Below are 17,464 nucleotides of genomic sequence, written 5' to 3' on the forward strand. Positions count from 1 at the left end.
ATAAAACATTCTAAGGTAATAATTATCATTATTAATTACTTACATATATGTTTTTGCATGTAATCGTCGAGTTCTTCATTAAGTTCTAATCTTCTCTATTTCGATCGAAATAAAAGTAAATCAATAAAATTTATTAATATTTCTGTAATACCAATAATTTTTTTTTATAAATTATTTCTTCATACTTAAAATATGTAATACAAAAATACTCTTATTTTTATTTAATAACCTTGATAACTTAACATCGACATATGCTAAAAAACTATTATTTCATATGTATAATGTATGTATTTTTAAATGTTTGATCGGATGATATTGAAACGGATCTAAAACAATATTAAACTTAATTGTATAACTAAAAAGTACCTACATATAGTAGTTAACATAGTAAACGTAAAATAATGAAAAACATGATCATAACAAGACCATTCACTTAATGAAAAAAATATAAATTTTTAAACAATTTGATTATTCCACGAATCCAACCATTGCAAAGATTTATCGGTGGTATCCATCGTATCAACGTAATTAGCTAAATCTTCTTGACGAGTACCACCAGCTGTAGTACAGTATAAAACAGCTGTGCTTTCTAACAATTCTTGCAAAGATTGCGTTCTCGTAGAATTCTCCATTTTTGTCGTTGTACATTCCTTTTTTATAGAATTCACTATATTTGAAGTTTCTTCGTGAGGCAACATCTCATAACTTCTATAAGGAAGCTGAGATTTCCTTCTGTTTTCGCGACGAGGAGTAGAATTAGTAGTATTGATACTATTCGTGCTAATTCTGTTATTTTTTAATTTTGCCTGTTGATGTTCGATAAACGTGGATTGCGTACGATCCGTGACATCCAACGAATCTTTTATCTTTTCTACCGTAAAGTGAAATCTTCTCCATTTTCCATGAGGCAATCTAATACTAGCTTTTCTTTCTGTAAAATCTCCTCTAGAATTAATGTTTATTCTTCTTTCCTCTTTGCTCCATATCGTCTCTTTCAAATCTTTTGAACTGTTACGTAATATATTTGGCTTTTGGGTTTTCAAAGGAATAGTATAGTTTTCTGCCTGCATAGTAGACTTCCTTGCTATACTTCTATTGTATTCTGAAAGAATTTTTGCAATTTCGGATGTTTCGTTTGTAGACCAATTTTCAATGGTGTTGTTACTAGTCGTAGAAGACTTATCTTTATTTTCTCTCAACGCTATTTCTAATGTGGATCTATCGTTCAAATTCTTTCTCACAGTTTTAATATTTTGACTATCGTGTATATTTTCTCGTTTCTCTTGTCTCGCGGTAAAAAGGCACTTCGTCATTACAATATTCTGTGGCTTATTAACATAATTCATCATCCCTTTTTTACAAAAATTACTGGCATTGATCGAAGAATTCTCGCAACTCAAAAAAGAATCTTCTTTTGGTATCAGATTTTTATAAATTGTATTCATTTCCATCAATGCCTCGTCGTTTAGAGTATCTGTCAATTTTGTCGTACCGATTTCATTAGAGAATGGTTTAAATATTTGATTAGAAGATGTCGAGTAACAATTAGAAGTTTTAGTGTCTGTAGTTCTTACAAATATTAAGGAACTCTTTGGTGATGGTCTAGGAAGTATATTGGCGAATTTCAATTGATTGCTGTGTAAAGTTTGGACATTGTAGAAACTATTAGATGGTTTTTGTCGTTCAGTGATGAACATTGTCGGTGTCGTTGCGGACCATGAATTAGTTTTAACAAAATTGGCAGAGCTCTGAATGCTTTGAGACATAGCAATTGCGTATCCTTCTAAAAAATTTTCTTCCTCAGCAGATTTTCTTGAACTATGGGTGATCGTGTCTAATGATTTTCTGCTGCAGTTTCGAAAGTTTCCTGAAAATTCTTGTTTGTCTTTCGATGTATCAGAAAAAGTACGTTCTTGCTGATGTCGTTTTCTCTTTTCTTCGGTATTCTTTCGATAGACCGTAGTTATCATCTATGAAAGATAAACGAGATAATATTGAAAATTTAATTATTCTTTAACATTTTGATTATATTCATCTCACCTTTCTACCTCGTTTCTTTTCGCTGGATGATGACCATTCGCCATGGGGATCTACCGAGACCACTTCTATCTCAGATTGATCAACGATTTCTCGATAAGAAAGTCCGTCCAAACTGACGAAATAACGTCCCAAATATTCAGCTGCAAGCCCAACCTGAAATAATTATTATATTTATTTTTATTTACGAATTTATTAAAGAAAAAAAATCAATAAATAAATATAAATATAAATAAAAAGAAAAAAAGATAAATAAATAACAAAGAAAAAAGAATCGAGAATATTTTTTACCTGAGGATGAAAAATTGGTCTTTCATGCATTCCATGAACAGGCCATTCCTTCCATTGAGTCTCGTCTCTTATCGTTGGCGCTTGATAAGTAGCTCCAACATTACACATTTTACGAGTCACCGATCTCGTGTTCATATACGGTGTAGGTGATGATTTAGTTCGATTGGAGATCATAGATAACGAATTTTCAAAGCGATCTTTCCTTTTGGTCGACAAGAGACACTGTCTCGGACGTCGAAAATTTTTATCCATATCTTTCTTACTAACTCGCATTGGATTCCGTCGAACTTCAAAAGACCCACGACTAAAAGTAAGTTTTACGTTAAATAATGATTTCTTTTATCACTTACAGCATCAAATTACGTTTCTTTTTTTTTTCAGCGCCGTTCAAATTTCAAACTTGAAAGATATACACGTGATTACGATAAATGATCCTAGATTGAATTATTTGATTTATCAATATATGGATCATTTTGAAAAAAAAAAAAACGATAAATAAACGATTCGTTGAAAATTTTCGCACGTTCACAATAAATGATTTTAATTAATAATGATATTAAAAATGATTAACCAGCAGTATCTATCGCTATCGTTCGCCATTTACCGATTATGTTTTGTTCGGAGTTTTGTTAAAATGTTCGTATGTTCTCACAGTAATTCGAGACAATCTGTATGTTTTGTAAAAAAAAAAAAAACAAAAGAAAAACAGTATTGGTTAAATGTTGCTCCTTGTCCGATAGCGAACAACTTCTCTGCGAAAAATTATAAATGCATTGCTAAATGATTAATGACGTATATGTTGTGTGTGTATGTGTGTGTGTGCACGCGTTTTTTTACTTTATTTTCTTTTCAAATTTTAAAAGATAATTCCAAATAAATTCGAGAAAAGGAGAAAAAGAAAATTTAGACAAAAATATAAAAATGTAAAAAAACAGTTAAGTTTATATTCTTTTTTATCTTTTTTAAATTCTAGCTACCCAAAAAGAGAAATAATTAAACCAAAAATAAAAAGAATACGAAAAACAGTTACGTTAATATTATTCTTTTATACTTCTCATTTATCTAATACTAATTACTCTCCCATAAAAGGACTTATTATTATTTAAAAAAAAAACAACCGATTCTCGATAACGAAATGTTGTCAATCATTTAAAGTTATTTGTTTTAATAATATTTAAAACCGAAAAATTTAAAAAGAGATGAAAGATGAAAAGATAAATTATATAATTAAAAAAAAAAAGAAAAGAAAAATTAAACGAGAAACCTCTTAAATCAACCTCTTAAATCAAAACTCACTTTCTATTTCTCATCGTCCGATTAATTCGTTTTATTTTCTCGACAAGAAAACCAGAATTGCAACTATTTCCACTGCTACTATTCGTTTCGATCGAATCACGTCTCTCATCATTATCATTTCTGCAAGATCTTCTTTCTTGATTGATTATAATTTCGCGAGGAAATGTCGACGTCTCCATGTTTCCCTTTTTAAAATCGCCGCTTATATTAGAAGCTAATTGATGATTGGTCGAAATATCCGATGACATCGCGACCGCCATGAAATCTTTCTGCAACGCCATCTGGGATATTTCCTCCTTTTGTTCTGAGACACACCGATTTCTGTTATTCCCCTCCTCTTTCTTTCCCTCATCAACAGATTTTCCTTCTCTCTCTTTTATATCATTTTTTCTTGGCGATGCTTTACACAAAGACACGATCATTCCAGCCTTTTCTTCATCACATTCTATCTTCTTTAGACACTTGCTCGTCGAAGAATCAACGAATATACAACGAAAAAATTTAGAATTTCGGAAAACTTCGGCATCTTTTTTCTTCAAATTTATCAACTTCGTGTCACTCTCATATTCAAATTTATCATTCACAATTGTATCATTCGTAATATTCTCTTCTTTTGTACTTAAAATTGAGCTTATTTGTTCGTCCATTTAATAAAAGAAAAAATGAACAGATTAAATAATTTAAACGAAAACACTTGGATCGTATAATGTTAATATAAAAATCAAAATCTGAAGATTATTTTTGCTAGTTTATATAAATTTTCCTCCTGTTAATTTCGTTTGAACTAATGAATTACAAGTTGAACACTCAATGAATTACAAGTCATAAAAGAATTTTCGTACTATAAAAAACAAGGCTCCTTAGATCGAACACAATAATAATCCATCAAGAAGTTAAGAACGTTGCAACAAGTCAACTACGTTGTCAACGAACTTCGATCGATGAAATGCATCATGCTACTTTCAAATGTTTTATTTTCTTTCTCACATTAGTACGTTGCGCCATCTTTGAAAATGGAATCATTTTTTTTTTAATAAATACATTCAAATGATTTTTAATTGAATTCTATAGAATCTTAAAACTATTTATACATAAAAAAAATTTTCTTGCTTATCGTCAGTTATTCAAAAACAAAAACAATAAAAGAAAATAAAATAAGCGCTTTTTTTCAGGTATACATAATCTTTTAATTGGAGGGAAATTTAAAAATGAAAAACTCATAATTTTCTCTCATGGATACCAATTTTATTTCCCCCAAAAAATACTAAACTATATACTAGTTAATGCTCTTAAATTCATTACTGCCATACACACATGTAATGTAATACATGACGAGGAGAGACGATGGGTACAGTAACGTTGATCTTATTGCACGTTATATAAATTATAAATTAAAATAGAATAAATGTCTTTGGCACTCTATCTCGGCTTAAGAACTTCAAAATAGTATTTACAAAGAAGAAAAGCAGGACCTCTGTGTTTCTTTTTTTCCAATTTTGTAGTTGCCTTTTTTTAATTCATATTGTCTGTAGTTAATGCGAGAGTTGTAAGGACTGAACGTCGATTAGGATTGACTCCTAAATTTTCCCAATTAATCCACGACAAACGTGCGGTCAGATCTGTAATTAAAATCATTCTCATTTTGTTACAACGCTATATAGCATTCTCGTCATTCTTTAGAAAAAATTTATAACATTTTTAATTTTTAATTGTGATTCATAAATAATTGAATTTGCTTTTAATTATCATTTGTTGAATAAGCAAATGTTACAGAAAATAAAAAATACATTTTATTGACTTACCACTGGTGTTCCATTCAGCACGTTCACCATTAATTTCACCTCTAAGGCACCTCTCAACATAAGTCAAAGGATCGAGTCTCGCTGCTAATACTTCTCGAAGAAGAGCAATATAAGCTATTGCTAAACGAAGAGTATCAATTTTTGAAAGTCTCTTCTCATACGGGAATGTTGGTACATGAACCCTAAGCTCGTCGAAAGCCGAGTTGATGCTGCTAAAAATCGCAATCACACTGACAATCTATTTATTGCTAATAGAGCATAGATATATAACTATTTTAATTTCACGGAAAAAAAAGAAACAAAACGAATACGTACGGATTTAATACATTTAGATACACTTACAAAATGATTACAAAACACGGACACACAACTCGCGCCGTTACGGAGGTGATCTAATCCAATTAGGATTACCTAAACTTTAATGGTCCGAGACTCACTTTCGATAACGATAATTTTCTGCGACCCACTCGAACGCGTAATTGATATTAGGAATTGACTGATATGCAATTAAAAATTAATTTGATATAGATCAGCGAGCTGAAATAAACTAGACAGAAATAGTAATTCTCATGTGATCTTTAATTGACTTTGAATAGTTCATCCGACATTTAACCGACGGCAATTAACTGTTCTCATATTTTAATATTTAACACAATTCATACTTTAAATTTCTATAGAAAAAAAAAAAAATCTCTATCAAGAGTAATTTCTCACCTCAGCATACGTTTTCTTTCGCGTATATTCGCGGCATGTCGTTGAATTCTGTATGGACTGCCATTTGGATAATAACCTTCTTCCACTCCATTCATATCGGCATCATTGTGATCTATAGATGAAAGTGAATAAAAAAAAATAATATCTAATAAGATTATGGAAAAAATGAAGGGGAAGTGAAACGAATAATAATTTCTATCCGTTTGTTAGAATTGACAAAAATTAATAAATATAAAAACAAAAAGTCAAATTAGGAATCCACTACTACCTGGAGTAGCAACTGGCATATGATAGTGCAATGGTGAATGCGTGTGCGAGGAAGCATGTGCAACGTGTTGGGAAGATCTACTCGCATAAACGCAAGAAGGTAATTCCGCAATATCCTCTTCACTGATGTCGCTATTCGGACCGACGTAATATTGAGAACTGAAAAAATAATCGCGTATTCATCATCGTCATCATCATCATTGTTATCATTAAAATTAATAGTAATTATTAGCACGTATCTCAAAGGAAATAGAATATTAAATATAGAATGATAAATGAGAATGATGAAGATAAAGAAAGAGAGAGATTAAAAAGGGAAAGAAAAGTATAAGCAACCTGGTACAAGCGACGGTAGAATCGGCTGGTCTCGAAGCAGTACCGACACGATGGCGGATTCTCTGACCTCTGTCCTCGTAATCATATCCTGGATGGCTCGTCATACTTTTTCTTACTTCTTTGACTCGATCTCACGAAAGCATTCGTTGTTTCTTCTTCTTCTTACAAAACTCTTCGATCTCCACAAGAGAACGATCTTCGCGTTTCAAAATTTCTTAGATGAATAGTTTAATGAATTTTTTTACGAAGAAATTTCTTTCTTCGTAATCCTTTTTTTTATTGCACTTTAGGAATCAAGAAACTCGATTTTCGAATCAAAGTAACACTTTGACTCTTTTTTAACCACTCTTGAATAATTTTGTTAAATTATCGATCTTTTTCAAAAGATGTTTCAAAAGATCATTCTAAAGATCACTTTTTTAAAAGATCACTCGCGAATTAATTCATTCTCCGACATCGGATGAATTTCGACTATCGTCTGTGTCCCTAGGGAGACTGGTTTATATAAGAAATCCCCCTGTTAGGGGATGATCGATACCAACCCCTGGGCGTGGACTTCGTCCAATCAGCTTCGTTCTTCTCCAAAATGATTATCACGATCTTTTCCGATTGGTCAAGGCTTAATAGCGAACGTTTGTCTACCGAGCGTACCTGCGGTTCATTGTTACTGCCGTCGAAATTTTATTTTAACTTCTTTTTTCACCCTCTCTTTCTTTTACAAACACACATACATATACGATTCCAGTTCCATGATAAACCCCGAGCAGAATGAGGCGAGAGAAAAGTTGGAGGATATATGACGAAGAATTATATCGAGAATTATTTTTTTATTTAATGAAGAATGAATGAACGAGATTGTTTAAAATCTTTTTTCTTTTCCATTAATGCGAAATATTTGATAGCTTTTACTATTATCTCTGATTTTCATCTTTTTCCATTTTAATCTTGATAAATATTATATCTCAATAAATTCTTCCATAAATCTGATCGATATAAAATTAAAGTTATATAAATCGATCTACATCTTTAACGATGTGACAATCTGTGAGATAGAAAATTCATCAAAATCGGAACTAACAGACAGAAAGGGAGAACAAGCAAGAACACCGATGCTCTCCCTGTTAAAGGGTGCGAAAATTAGTCTTCCTAGCTATATGAATAGGCCAATATTCAAATGAGGTATGTTTAGCTGACGCACAATGGAGAACGACGACGTTGGTGAGTTGGTGCAATTATGCAAGGTGTTAATGCGACGACAATAGTGATTCGGTGGGATTGCGGGTAGCGCTTGATAAAGTTTAGTCCATTCGATAAGTGAAAAAGGAGTCTCTCTCTCTCTCTCTCTTTCTCTCGTAATAGAAACTGGAGTAAATCGAGTGGGAGAGAAGGAAGGACTAGTATTGTCAGGATAAACGATCAATGTACGATATAATTGAGATTAGCCTTCGAGTGCATGAGAACTCTGTCGTTCTTATATACCCTTCTGATTTCGTTTTCTTCTTTTATATACTTCATTTACATATTTCGATATTATCGTGTCACCAAGCGATTGATCTATTCATTATTATCAAATTGAGAAATTGATGAATTCACTAACTCGACAATTTTTTATCTTTCTAATCTTTCTTCTAGTTCGTTTTTTTTTCTTTCTTTTTGTTTTATTTTTTTTTTTTTTAATAACTGATAGATCTTCAACGCAACTATCAAAAATGACAAATGGAAAATCTATGCGGTAGAAATGAAAAATCAAAAACAACGATAACCGATACTGTTGCTCTCGGATCATAGCCAGATGTAACTGAAGCATCCACTCGAGTATTCGTCTGTGAATACTCGAAGCGTGGCGTTTCGAGTATCGCCATGACAAATTTCAAACGAGTATTGTGTCCCCACAAACGATTATTTATCTCAATTTGTCACGATCGAGGGGAAACCGTTGAGAGTCCGGGATTCAGCGTTTCAATATTCGCGATACCTTTTTTATCTTTCGATCCAACATCCCTGAACTCTGTCACTCTCACAAGCCGTGATTTTTTAAACGAGGTCAATCGCTTCGATAAAGATTGATATGACGAGGAGGAAGAATGAAAAGGCATAGTAAAAAAAATACAATTAATAATATTATAATTTATTAAAAAATATAGACTAAAAGACAAATATATATGTTGTCAATGTACTAACTGTTACACCACTTTTATACTTTTTAAAAAATTAGAAAGATACGAATTATTGGATTCCCGGATTTATCAGGAATAATACGGTGTGACGATTTGAGCAAACATTTAATTCGCGATTACAATATTTTGAAGGGGGCTAGAACCAGGCAGACCCCTTGTCAGCAACAGTCCTAGCAAACGTAGGTAGACTAACACATAACCAGTACAGAAGCACGCGCGTATCTAAGGAGTGTATGCACACGCACAAGAAGAGAGGGTACTAGGATTCGAAAGACTCCCCTCCCCTATAATAGAGATTTCACGCCGCAGGCCCCACTTCGGTTCTCACAGTAGGGGTCTACCAAACTTTACAGCTAAACTATTGTCTTCCAAACCGCGAATAAGTCTCGACTGTTCTCTAATACCACCATGGTCCAGACATTTCCATTCTCGTTTCATCAAACTAGCGCGTGCCTCTAAGTATCTGTTTATAGTCCCGAGGGATCAATTTGTTTGCTAAATTATTTATTGCTCAAATATGCTTACGACGAAGTTACACTCAGACGTGGAGAAGCATGTTTCTTTGATTTGCGGATAGGTCGCGGTTGGGAAAAGTAAATGTACCAACCGCAATGCATAATGATCCTGTATATCGTTCATTGTTAGCTTTCGTTAGATTTCATCAAGGTAGTTTTTTGATTATTGGATTCATCGAATTTTCTATTTGAAAAATATATTTCTATTATCCGTTATTCAGATGAAATTCTGGAACAGCAAAGATAACGAATTAGATCATAATTAGCATTTCATAATTTTTATATACTATATATAACTTTTATATATAATTTAAAAAAAAAATCTTTCTTTTCTACATATATACTATTGGACAATGAGTAATTGATTTATATAGATCCGATGGCATACATACAGATTGGAATAATTTTTATTTGAAAACTTATACCTTACATATTTCTAATTTAAATTTTGAGCAGAGTTTAGCCAATGAAGCCATAAACAATGAAAGTGTTAATTCTATACTAATAGATCACTTTTTTTTTTGAAAAAATTCTCAGTAAAAGAAACGATAGAAAAATTCGAATAAAATATGCAAAGTAATGCTGTTGACATGAAAGCAATCGCGTGCAACGACGCGATACTAAATTGCGGCCAATTGAAAAACCAAGAGATAGATAGAAAGAGAAAAAAAAGAAAGCTATAGTTGGCTTTGTACACCCTTATACTTTCTGGCACTTACGTGAACTAGCCGGCATCGTTGGTCACGTGGCAAAACGTGCCGTGGATCCCTCTTTGTCGCGATCCTCGATCTCTTTTCTCTCTTTCCCGACGAATGGGTGGATCACCGCGATTCAACGTCCAAGGACACGTGTACCAAATAGGCTTGCTACCCGAAAGCCTGTTTGCGAGGCAAAGACCACCGCTGAGCGGTCTTAGGTACCGTCCATCAGTGCAAAAAGTATTTCTACTCTTTGTCTAATTTGATAAAAAAATAATAATAAATAGAATTTTATTAATTATGACATAATAATAATTTTTTATAAGTAGTTGCACATTCTTTTGATTATATCTTGATCATGATTGGAGAATATTGTTGATTATCTCATTATCAAATTTAAAGTTCTAACATTCATAATTAAATATAAAGTTATTTTTATAGTTTCAGATTATACTGCTCCCATGATGATGCTGTTTATCTCTTTAAATTAAAAATTATAACATTTATAAAATTATTTCAAATTGCAATAATTGTAATTATAGTTTTATACTATACTGTTTCCTATGAGTTTCACATTATACTGTTACTATAATAATGCTGTTTATTATCTTATCAAACTTAAAAAAACTATAATATTCATAATTAAATATAAAATGATTTTAATTTGAATCAATTATAATAGTTATATAGTTTCACATTACTATTTCGTTAGAAATTATTTCTGAAAGCATATTAAATCTTTTGATCTTGTAAAAACAACATGTTCGCAGTTCACCACTCATAGAAAAAGAAAGATAGAGAAAAAGAGAGTTATCGAATTTATTGGACGTTCGTGTCGATTTCCAGGTTTACCGAAGCATCGACAGAACATTCTTTTGTCGGCAAATCGCAGTCTGATTGGCAGTAGTAAAGGTATCGAGGACGCTATAAGTGTCGCTAAAAAAGGAGGAGAAACGTGTTACGCGTAGGCAAGAGCTTTCTGTCAAGGAAAATTGGCCTTACTGCGTACATTCATATATACATATACATATTCATATATATATATATATATATATATATATATATATATATGTACGTACTTGTATATCCCTCTTTAACCGAGAAACGATATAAACATACATGTCGGAATTAATGATACAGCATTTAGTTACGCGTCACTTGATTTTCCCAGGGCATCTCTTTTGTATCTAAATAATAGGGGAAGCACTAGTGGAAGAGAGGGAGGCCTTTACAAAGTACATACTCTCTTTCTCTCTTTTTCTCTCGTCGCATGCTCTTCAATATGTCACTGTGGCTAATTTTAGGGGTCAACTAGGAATCATTGAGAAAGTCGTAGAGCCTTGCAACTAATTTAACAACCCGCTAATCGCCATTCCGATCTTGGATACGTACTACTCGTTTGATCCCTTCACACGATTACGATGATTATGCATATAATACAGTTCCGTCAATTCCTATAATTTTGTACATATCAAAAGATAAACATCATTCGATGAACTATTACATGTGAGAACGTTTAGAACCAAAGATATTGAATGATACAAATATTGGAGATAAACGTACGCGATGCTTCAGTTTACTTTTAATTTCTAATAGAAACTTTATCATACAAATCATTCGCTATTGCAATAATTTATTTTTTAGTAAATTCCAAATGCTAAAAAAATTTGTCGCTACAATATGAAAGTATACACGCATTCAAACAATTCAGATAATAGTAATGTAATTCTATTAGATCAGAAAAATAAGGAGAACCGTTGTAAAAAAGATCGAATGATTCAACCTAAACGGTTAGAACATTCTCTACAGTAATACGATACAAAGTCGAATCAATCCTTTTGGTGTTACATAATTGTCGGTGATCAGTCGTTCGATAACGGCATTGCGAATTTTCCAACGTTTCTGGCGTCATTACAGCTAGCTCGGTTCGAGGTGTAGCAATAAATTATAAAAGGTGATCGGTAATTAACAGTAACTGCAACTGAATAACGTTATGCGGCAGAGTGGTCGCTGATATGGAATACGCTCGAGGTGCCTGTAGTTGACTCTTTATGGTGGGGTGTGCTCGTGACATGAATTATTAGCCCTTGGGCTTCCTCTCTCTCTCTCTCTTTCTCTCTCCCTCCCTCCCTCCCTCCCTCCCTCCCTCTCTCTTTCTCTTTCTCTTATTTTAGCATTCTCTCTTTCTCCCTCTTCCTCTCCCGTTACTGCCTCCGGGTTAGTGGGCGGCAGCAGAAACGGGGAGAGAAGAGTCGAATAGAGGTTCACATTGTAGGCGTGGCTTACGAAACTGCTTTCATGGGGGATGGCAGGCGTGGCTCCAAACTAAATCTCTGGAAAGAGAAGTCTTTCCTACCAGCAAGACGACCAAGGATACACCGTCAAGTAATTTCACATGAACTCAGTACTACTTGGATAACTTTATGTCCTAAAAAAGACAATAGATGTCTTTAAAATCAATCCCTTCATAAAACATTTTATATTTTAACATAAATAGATAATTTACTTTTGGGTACAGACGAATGTCTGCTTGCTTGAAATAGAAGAAAAAAATTATTAGTTCAATAAATCTTTTTTAAAGATTACAATGTAAAAAGAAAGTACATAATTTAATAGAAAAATTCTCAAGTTTCATAAGTGATACTTACTCAAGATAATATCAAGAAATCTTTTAATCTTATTTGATAAAATCTTAAGTATTTAAAAAAGTTAAGTTGATACAATCTAACGAAGATCTCTTTCTCTCTCTCTAAGTTACTTTTAATGCTTGATCTTATTTACAAGTTGATAAACAAAGAATAATATAATAACTTTAACTTTATTTTGATATCCTCCTTTACGAGGGAGTAAAAGAGTACTAGCTTTCTCTCTCTCTCTCTCTCTCTCTCTCTCTCTCTCTCTTTTTCTCTCTCTCTCCTCTCTCTCTTTCTCTTTCTGTCTCTTTAGAGAAAGAGAGGGAACGAATACGAGAGAGGGTCGAGGCACAAGCGCCATCGCAATCCTACCAAAGCACCGCACTCGCGTTTGTACAGTGGTAATGGGCTGTCAGAAGCAGACGTTGGCTGCTCGTGCCTTATATACCAACACCATTACTCTCCTCTCGGTTCTATCGGCTTGGTATACAGATTCACCAACCCTCCATAGTTTATACTCTCTTCTCTCTCCTACTCCTCTTCTGCTTCCTTCTCTCCTCCTCAATCTCTTCTTCTTCAAGTTCTATTCGTTTCTCTTCATCCAGAACCATCACGACAACTCCCTTAGGTCGATTATCGTCCTTAATCACAATAAAAAAAAACCTTCTTCTTTTTATGTAAACTAACTGATAAAAAATTTCAACTAATTTTATATAATGTATAATTATTTAATATTTAATAATTATAATTATTTTTTTAAAACTGCAATTAATAATCAAAGTGTGATATATATTTCTAATTTTATTATATGCAAAATGTCTCATCTAATAGGTACATCCCAAATAATTTTGTAATTTTTGAAAGTAGATAAAAATATTGTAATGTAAAATTACATGATTCAAATGTTGAATTAAAATGGGAGAGAAAAAAATCAGTTTTTCAAAACCATATTTTCATCTATTTTCCAAAACAATGAAGATATATGAAATGTCTATATAATAAATAAAATATTCTATATATTATCTTAATATTTCTGTGATTTTTAGTTGATGAAAAATAAAAAAGCATGAATTTTAATTCTCTTCATTTTTGCATACTTTGACTTTATTTGTCGATTATCCATATCTTCAAAATTTTAGGAAAAGAAAAAAGGAAATTACCGAAATCTCTTTGCGTTTCTCTCGTCTCCAATACGTACTCACTATTCACCTCCCCAACGTAGCTTCCTCCTAGAGAGTGATCAATACTCCGAGCCTTCTGCATTGGACAGGTAGGGTGCTGATCCAGATTTCGATGCGTTGACGGAACTCTGTCGGAACTTTAAATAGAAAAGAGTTTATTATGACATTAAAGTGAGTTTCCTTTTGCGAACCCTCCAGCAAGAGACATTCTTTATTTTCAAGAAGAATAAAAAAAGGAAAAATAATTTACTTAGTAGATAAATAGTGATATATAAAAATGGTAATGTATACAATTTTATACTCTTAAAGTATGATTAATTCATACGTCATATATTGAGTAAGATTAAAATATCAATTTAAAAAAGCTTTTTATTCCAAGTTTTATCAACATCTCATGAGTCTCCATTTGATCTAGATTAATATAAACTTATATTGCATTATACGTATCGTCTATTATCCATTAAATTATCTTATTACATTACTTAATATCACTGAATACTCTTCAATTTTTACACATTTTTCGCGCTATCATAGGCTTCTTCGGTTGATTTTTAGTCTAAAGAAAAAGATAGAATATTTAGGATATCCGAACTACAAAAATATAATGAAGTAATCAACATTTTTTCACGTTTTTACCTCGATAATACGTAGCATCATATTTTGTAACTGATAGAATTTATCTTTCAAATCTTCTACGGCTTTCTCTCCATCGATAAAGTGAACCGAAAGTTCATTATTTTCTTTGCATTGTTCATGGACCTTTAAATAAATTCATAAGATTGTTTTACTCACGCAATAAAAAGTATTCATACATAATTATTAAGTCGAATCACGTATTTCTATTAGGTTGAAATTTAGCGAATTTACTTTTGAAGAGTTTTCGTGTTTATGTATTTTTATAATTTTTTCAAATTCTTCTTTGTTAAAATTTCCTAATGTGATACCTAATAAAATTTATATTAATCATTAATCCAATTTCAACGGATATTACAAAATAGATAATTTATACTATTTTTCATTCTATATGTTCACCTGTATCATTTAATACACCAACTTGCTCCGCTTTTGAACTTTGAATAATATTGTTACTTATTTGTGAAAAATTTGCTCCAGTATTTTGAGTTTTATTCATAATTGAGTTATTCTTGGGTGGTAAAACCATCTATTAATGAATTATATAATTTATTTGTATAAATTATAAACAAAAAATTCTAATATCGAGAAAATTCTATTAGCAAAATACCTTATTATTAGATTCCGATAAATTCATTGAAGAAGTTATTTGATTTATATTTTTCAAAGCGTTATCAATCTCGGCTTGTTTCAAAGTCAATCTGTATTTTGATTAATAAAATACAAAATTAAAAAAATATAATAAGATTTAATTTTGACGAACGAAAATAAAATATACCAACTCGTGATATAAATTTTTAATAATTTTTAATAATATTTCCATCTGCGAAACACTATATAACGTCAGATCTGATAATGTACCATTTAAAAAATTCAATACATCGCGATGTATTTGTTCGTATCTTAACTTTGATATATTCATTATTGTTTCCTGATTAAAAAATATTTCATTTAATTCCAATTCTCTTTTCAAAATTTTAATCTCTTTCTTAAGTTCCAATATGATTGTTTCAGCCTGTGGTCTAACGTTGTATGTAATTTTAACCGGCCGTAATTTCGAAACTGTAGAAGCAAATCGCAAAGTAGACAATGTCGAATCTAAATCTTCTTTCGTAATGCATACGTGTGCAATAAATCTAAAAAATCATAATAATTGGAGATGGAACATTATGAGCTGTAGCAAAAAAAAAAAATAAAAGATTTTTGAAAAATATGAATAATTTGTGATGAAATGGAAAAAATTCTTTGAAATAAATAAATTACAATGTCATTATATTACCGAAGCATCGACGTAACGGAAAGAGCTTGACCCAAAAACTTGAAAAGATTATTAGAACGTAATATACACTTTGTAGATATTTCAAAGCCTCTCAAATATAAGAAAAATTGTTCGACTTGAGTTTGACCTAAATTCGCTGTACCCACGTCGATCGGCGACTTCATGCAATTTCGTTTTCCTACCGTTCCTGTTCCTGCCATTTCTACAATATGTATCTATCGTAATATAAAAATGATCTATTTAAAAATTATTGAAATTCATGAAGAATTATAGAACCTATGAATATAAAAAATAATTTCTTTAATCTACTTTGGCTGTCGCCACAACGGCCCACGAGGTGATTAAACTCGTACTCGAAACATGAAAAGTTATTACTGCAGTACCCAAATGGGAAGCTGGATACATAGAGCCAGTAATCATAGATCTTCTAGTCTCTCCCTCAAAAAGCTTCTTCAATGCTATCTCTTGATTCTTTATATTTATTATTGTTACATTCTATAATAATGTATTTCTCTAAGAGTTTAGTTAATTAGTTAAATGAAAATTAAGTATTTATACTACCAACGCACATATTGTTTATAAAATTAATATTGAAAAAAGAACAATATGTTGAAAAATTTAAATAAATTATTAATTTAGATACCTTAAATGCATCTGTATTATTTATTTTAATTCTGTTTTCTGTTTTAGCAAGTAAAAGATCTTTTACTTCTTTACCCCGTAATTCAACAAAACTTAACTGATACTGTATCTTATTAAATTTCCTTCGTTTTGCTTTTTCTACAAACATATCAGACAGAAGCCGCATAACCAATCCTCTGTGCTGAGAAAATGAATTTAACTACTACATTTATTGTTCATATATAATACAATTTTCAATTTTAACGTATCAATGTTTAAGAATCGTACTTCCCAGTTATTTCTGAAACCACCAATCGTAAAACTTTTTCCAGAGCCAATTTGGCCATAACTATATATTATACAGTTTACACCATCTAAAACCCTTAAATTATTTTACTTTAAATGTTAATTAATTTATTATTGCATTTTAAGCATGTACTTAGTACTTCTCTATAAGATTTTTCGTTGTAGCATAATAAACTTCTTCTTGAGATGCATTATAAAAAATTCCATCTGTTTGAAAGCACCAATAAATATGATTGTTTATAGCAGATCTCCTCATATACAAATCTTGTAAACATCTTATGCATATTGTCTAAGTATGATTCGATATATTGAAAAATTGACTTGTAAATAAATATAATAGCATGAACATTACAAAGATCTAATCAACTACCTTATGTTCAGTATCAATTTTTGCGCACGTTTCACATATCTTTTCAAGTGGTAAAATTCTCACAAAAACCTTTATATTTTTTTCATTGGACTCTAATTCATCATCTGTCATACTCAAATGAAAATTAATTTATTTAATTTTAATTGGTTACAAGTGTTTACCGTATATAATAAATATTTTATTTTTCTATTATATTTATGTGAAATCTCGAAGGATGAAAAATTTCTTATTAAGTGTGCTCATATTGTAAATTCAAAAATTTTTTTTTTTTTTTTTTTTTTTTCTAAATATTATAATGTATTAACATA

At 31.3% G+C, this 17,464-nt stretch overlaps 4 protein-coding genes across 5 annotated transcripts; all 4 read right to left on the reverse strand.

The window, feature by feature from the left end:
- Positions 1-325: 325 nt before the first annotated feature.
- LOC124422233 lies at positions 326-3,905 on the reverse strand. Its single transcript, XM_046958399.1, has 4 exons — positions 3,625-3,905; positions 2,329-2,632; positions 2,041-2,193; positions 326-1,970 (listed from the first exon to the last, which is right to left on the reverse strand). Exons 1-4 carry the CDS (start codon positions 3,903-3,905, stop codon positions 456-458), a joined length of 2,253 nt encoding a protein of 750 aa, XP_046814355.1. The 3' UTR covers positions 326-455.
- Positions 3,906-4,847: 942 nt separating this feature from the next.
- Positions 4,848-7,203, reverse strand: LOC124433104 (basic helix-loop-helix transcription factor amos). Of its 2 annotated transcripts, none has more exons than XM_046982704.1 (5): positions 6,744-7,203; positions 6,409-6,566; positions 6,141-6,252; positions 5,427-5,635; positions 4,848-5,243 (listed from the first exon to the last, which is right to left on the reverse strand). In XM_046982704.1, exons 1-5 carry the CDS (start codon positions 6,845-6,847, stop codon positions 5,137-5,139), a joined length of 690 nt encoding a protein of 229 aa, XP_046838660.1. In that variant the 5' UTR covers positions 6,848-7,203; the 3' UTR covers positions 4,848-5,136. The 2 variants fall into 2 exon arrangements, with proteins under 2 accessions (XP_046838660.1, XP_046838659.1); XM_046982703.1 differs by having other exon boundaries at positions 5,427-5,638.
- Positions 7,204-14,326: 7,123 nt separating this feature from the next.
- LOC124433187 lies at positions 14,327-16,301 on the reverse strand. The gene is made up of 7 exons (XM_046982915.1): positions 15,860-16,301; positions 15,363-15,716; positions 15,191-15,281; positions 14,980-15,109; positions 14,815-14,891; positions 14,584-14,706; positions 14,327-14,503 (listed from the first exon to the last, which is right to left on the reverse strand). The coding sequence occupies exons 1-7, from the start codon at positions 16,057-16,059 to the stop codon at positions 14,450-14,452; spliced, it is 1,029 nt and encodes a 342-aa protein (XP_046838871.1). The 5' UTR covers positions 16,060-16,301; the 3' UTR covers positions 14,327-14,449.
- Positions 16,302-16,523: 222 nt separating this feature from the next.
- LOC124421614 (kinesin-like protein KIF9) lies at positions 16,524-17,323 on the reverse strand. The gene is made up of 3 exons (XM_046956990.1): positions 17,157-17,323; positions 16,927-17,075; positions 16,524-16,862 (listed from the first exon to the last, which is right to left on the reverse strand). The coding sequence occupies exons 1-3, from the start codon at positions 17,265-17,267 to the stop codon at positions 16,697-16,699; spliced, it is 426 nt and encodes a 141-aa protein (XP_046812946.1). The 5' UTR covers positions 17,268-17,323; the 3' UTR covers positions 16,524-16,696.
- Between the last annotated feature and the right edge of the window lie 141 nt (positions 17,324-17,464).

This window comes from Vespa crabro, chromosome 2 (genome assembly GCF_910589235.1).
Source record: "Vespa crabro chromosome 2, iyVesCrab1.2, whole genome shotgun sequence".
NCBI classification, from domain to species: Eukaryota; Metazoa; Arthropoda; class Insecta; order Hymenoptera; family Vespidae; genus Vespa; species Vespa crabro.

Excerpts from the sequence above, each read along its gene's own strand:
- LOC124422233 (XM_046958399.1), bottom strand. The coding sequence starts at position 3,905 with ATGGCGTTGCAGAAAGATTTCATGGCGGTCGCGATGTCATCGGATATT. Across the intron at positions 2,633-3,624 it reads CGGACGATGAGAAATAGAAA|TCGTGGGTCTTTTGAAGTTC; the intron begins GTGAGTTTTGAT and ends ACTTACTTTTAG. Across the intron at positions 1,971-2,040 it reads AAAAGAAACGAGGTAGAAAG|ATGATAACTACGGTCTATCG; the intron begins GTGAGATGAATA and ends TATCTTTCATAG.
- LOC124433104 (XM_046982703.1), bottom strand. The coding sequence starts at position 6,847 with ATGACGAGCCATCCAGGATATGATTACGAGGACAGAGGTCAGAGAATC. Across the intron at positions 5,639-6,140 it reads GAAAGAAAACGTATGCTGAG|CAGCATCAACTCGGCTTTCG; the intron begins GTGAGAAATTAC and ends TGCGATTTTTAG. Across the intron at positions 5,244-5,426 it reads TGCTGAATGGAACACCAGTG|ATCTGACCGCACGTTTGTCG; the intron begins GTAAGTCAATAA and ends TTTTAATTACAG.
- LOC124433187 (XM_046982915.1), bottom strand. The coding sequence starts at position 16,059 with ATGGCAGGAACAGGAACGGTAGGAAAACGAAATTGCATGAAGTCGCCG. Across the intron at positions 14,707-14,814 it reads AACACGAAAACTCTTCAAAA|GTCCATGAACAATGCAAAGA; the intron begins GTAAATTCGCTA and ends ATTTATTTAAAG. Across the intron at positions 14,504-14,583 it reads TGATGCTACGTATTATCGAG|ACTAAAAATCAACCGAAGAA; the intron begins GTAAAAACGTGA and ends CTTTTTCTTTAG.
- LOC124421614 (XM_046956990.1), bottom strand. The coding sequence starts at position 17,267 with ATGACAGATGATGAATTAGAGTCCAATGAAAAAAATATAAAGGTTTTT. Across the intron at positions 17,076-17,156 it reads AAATTGATACTGAACATAAG|ACAATATGCATAAGATGTTT; the intron begins GTAGTTGATTAG and ends AATCATACTTAG. Across the intron at positions 16,863-16,926 it reads ACGAAAAATCTTATAGAGAA|GGTTTTAGATGGTGTAAACT; the intron begins GTACTAAGTACA and ends AAATAATTTAAG.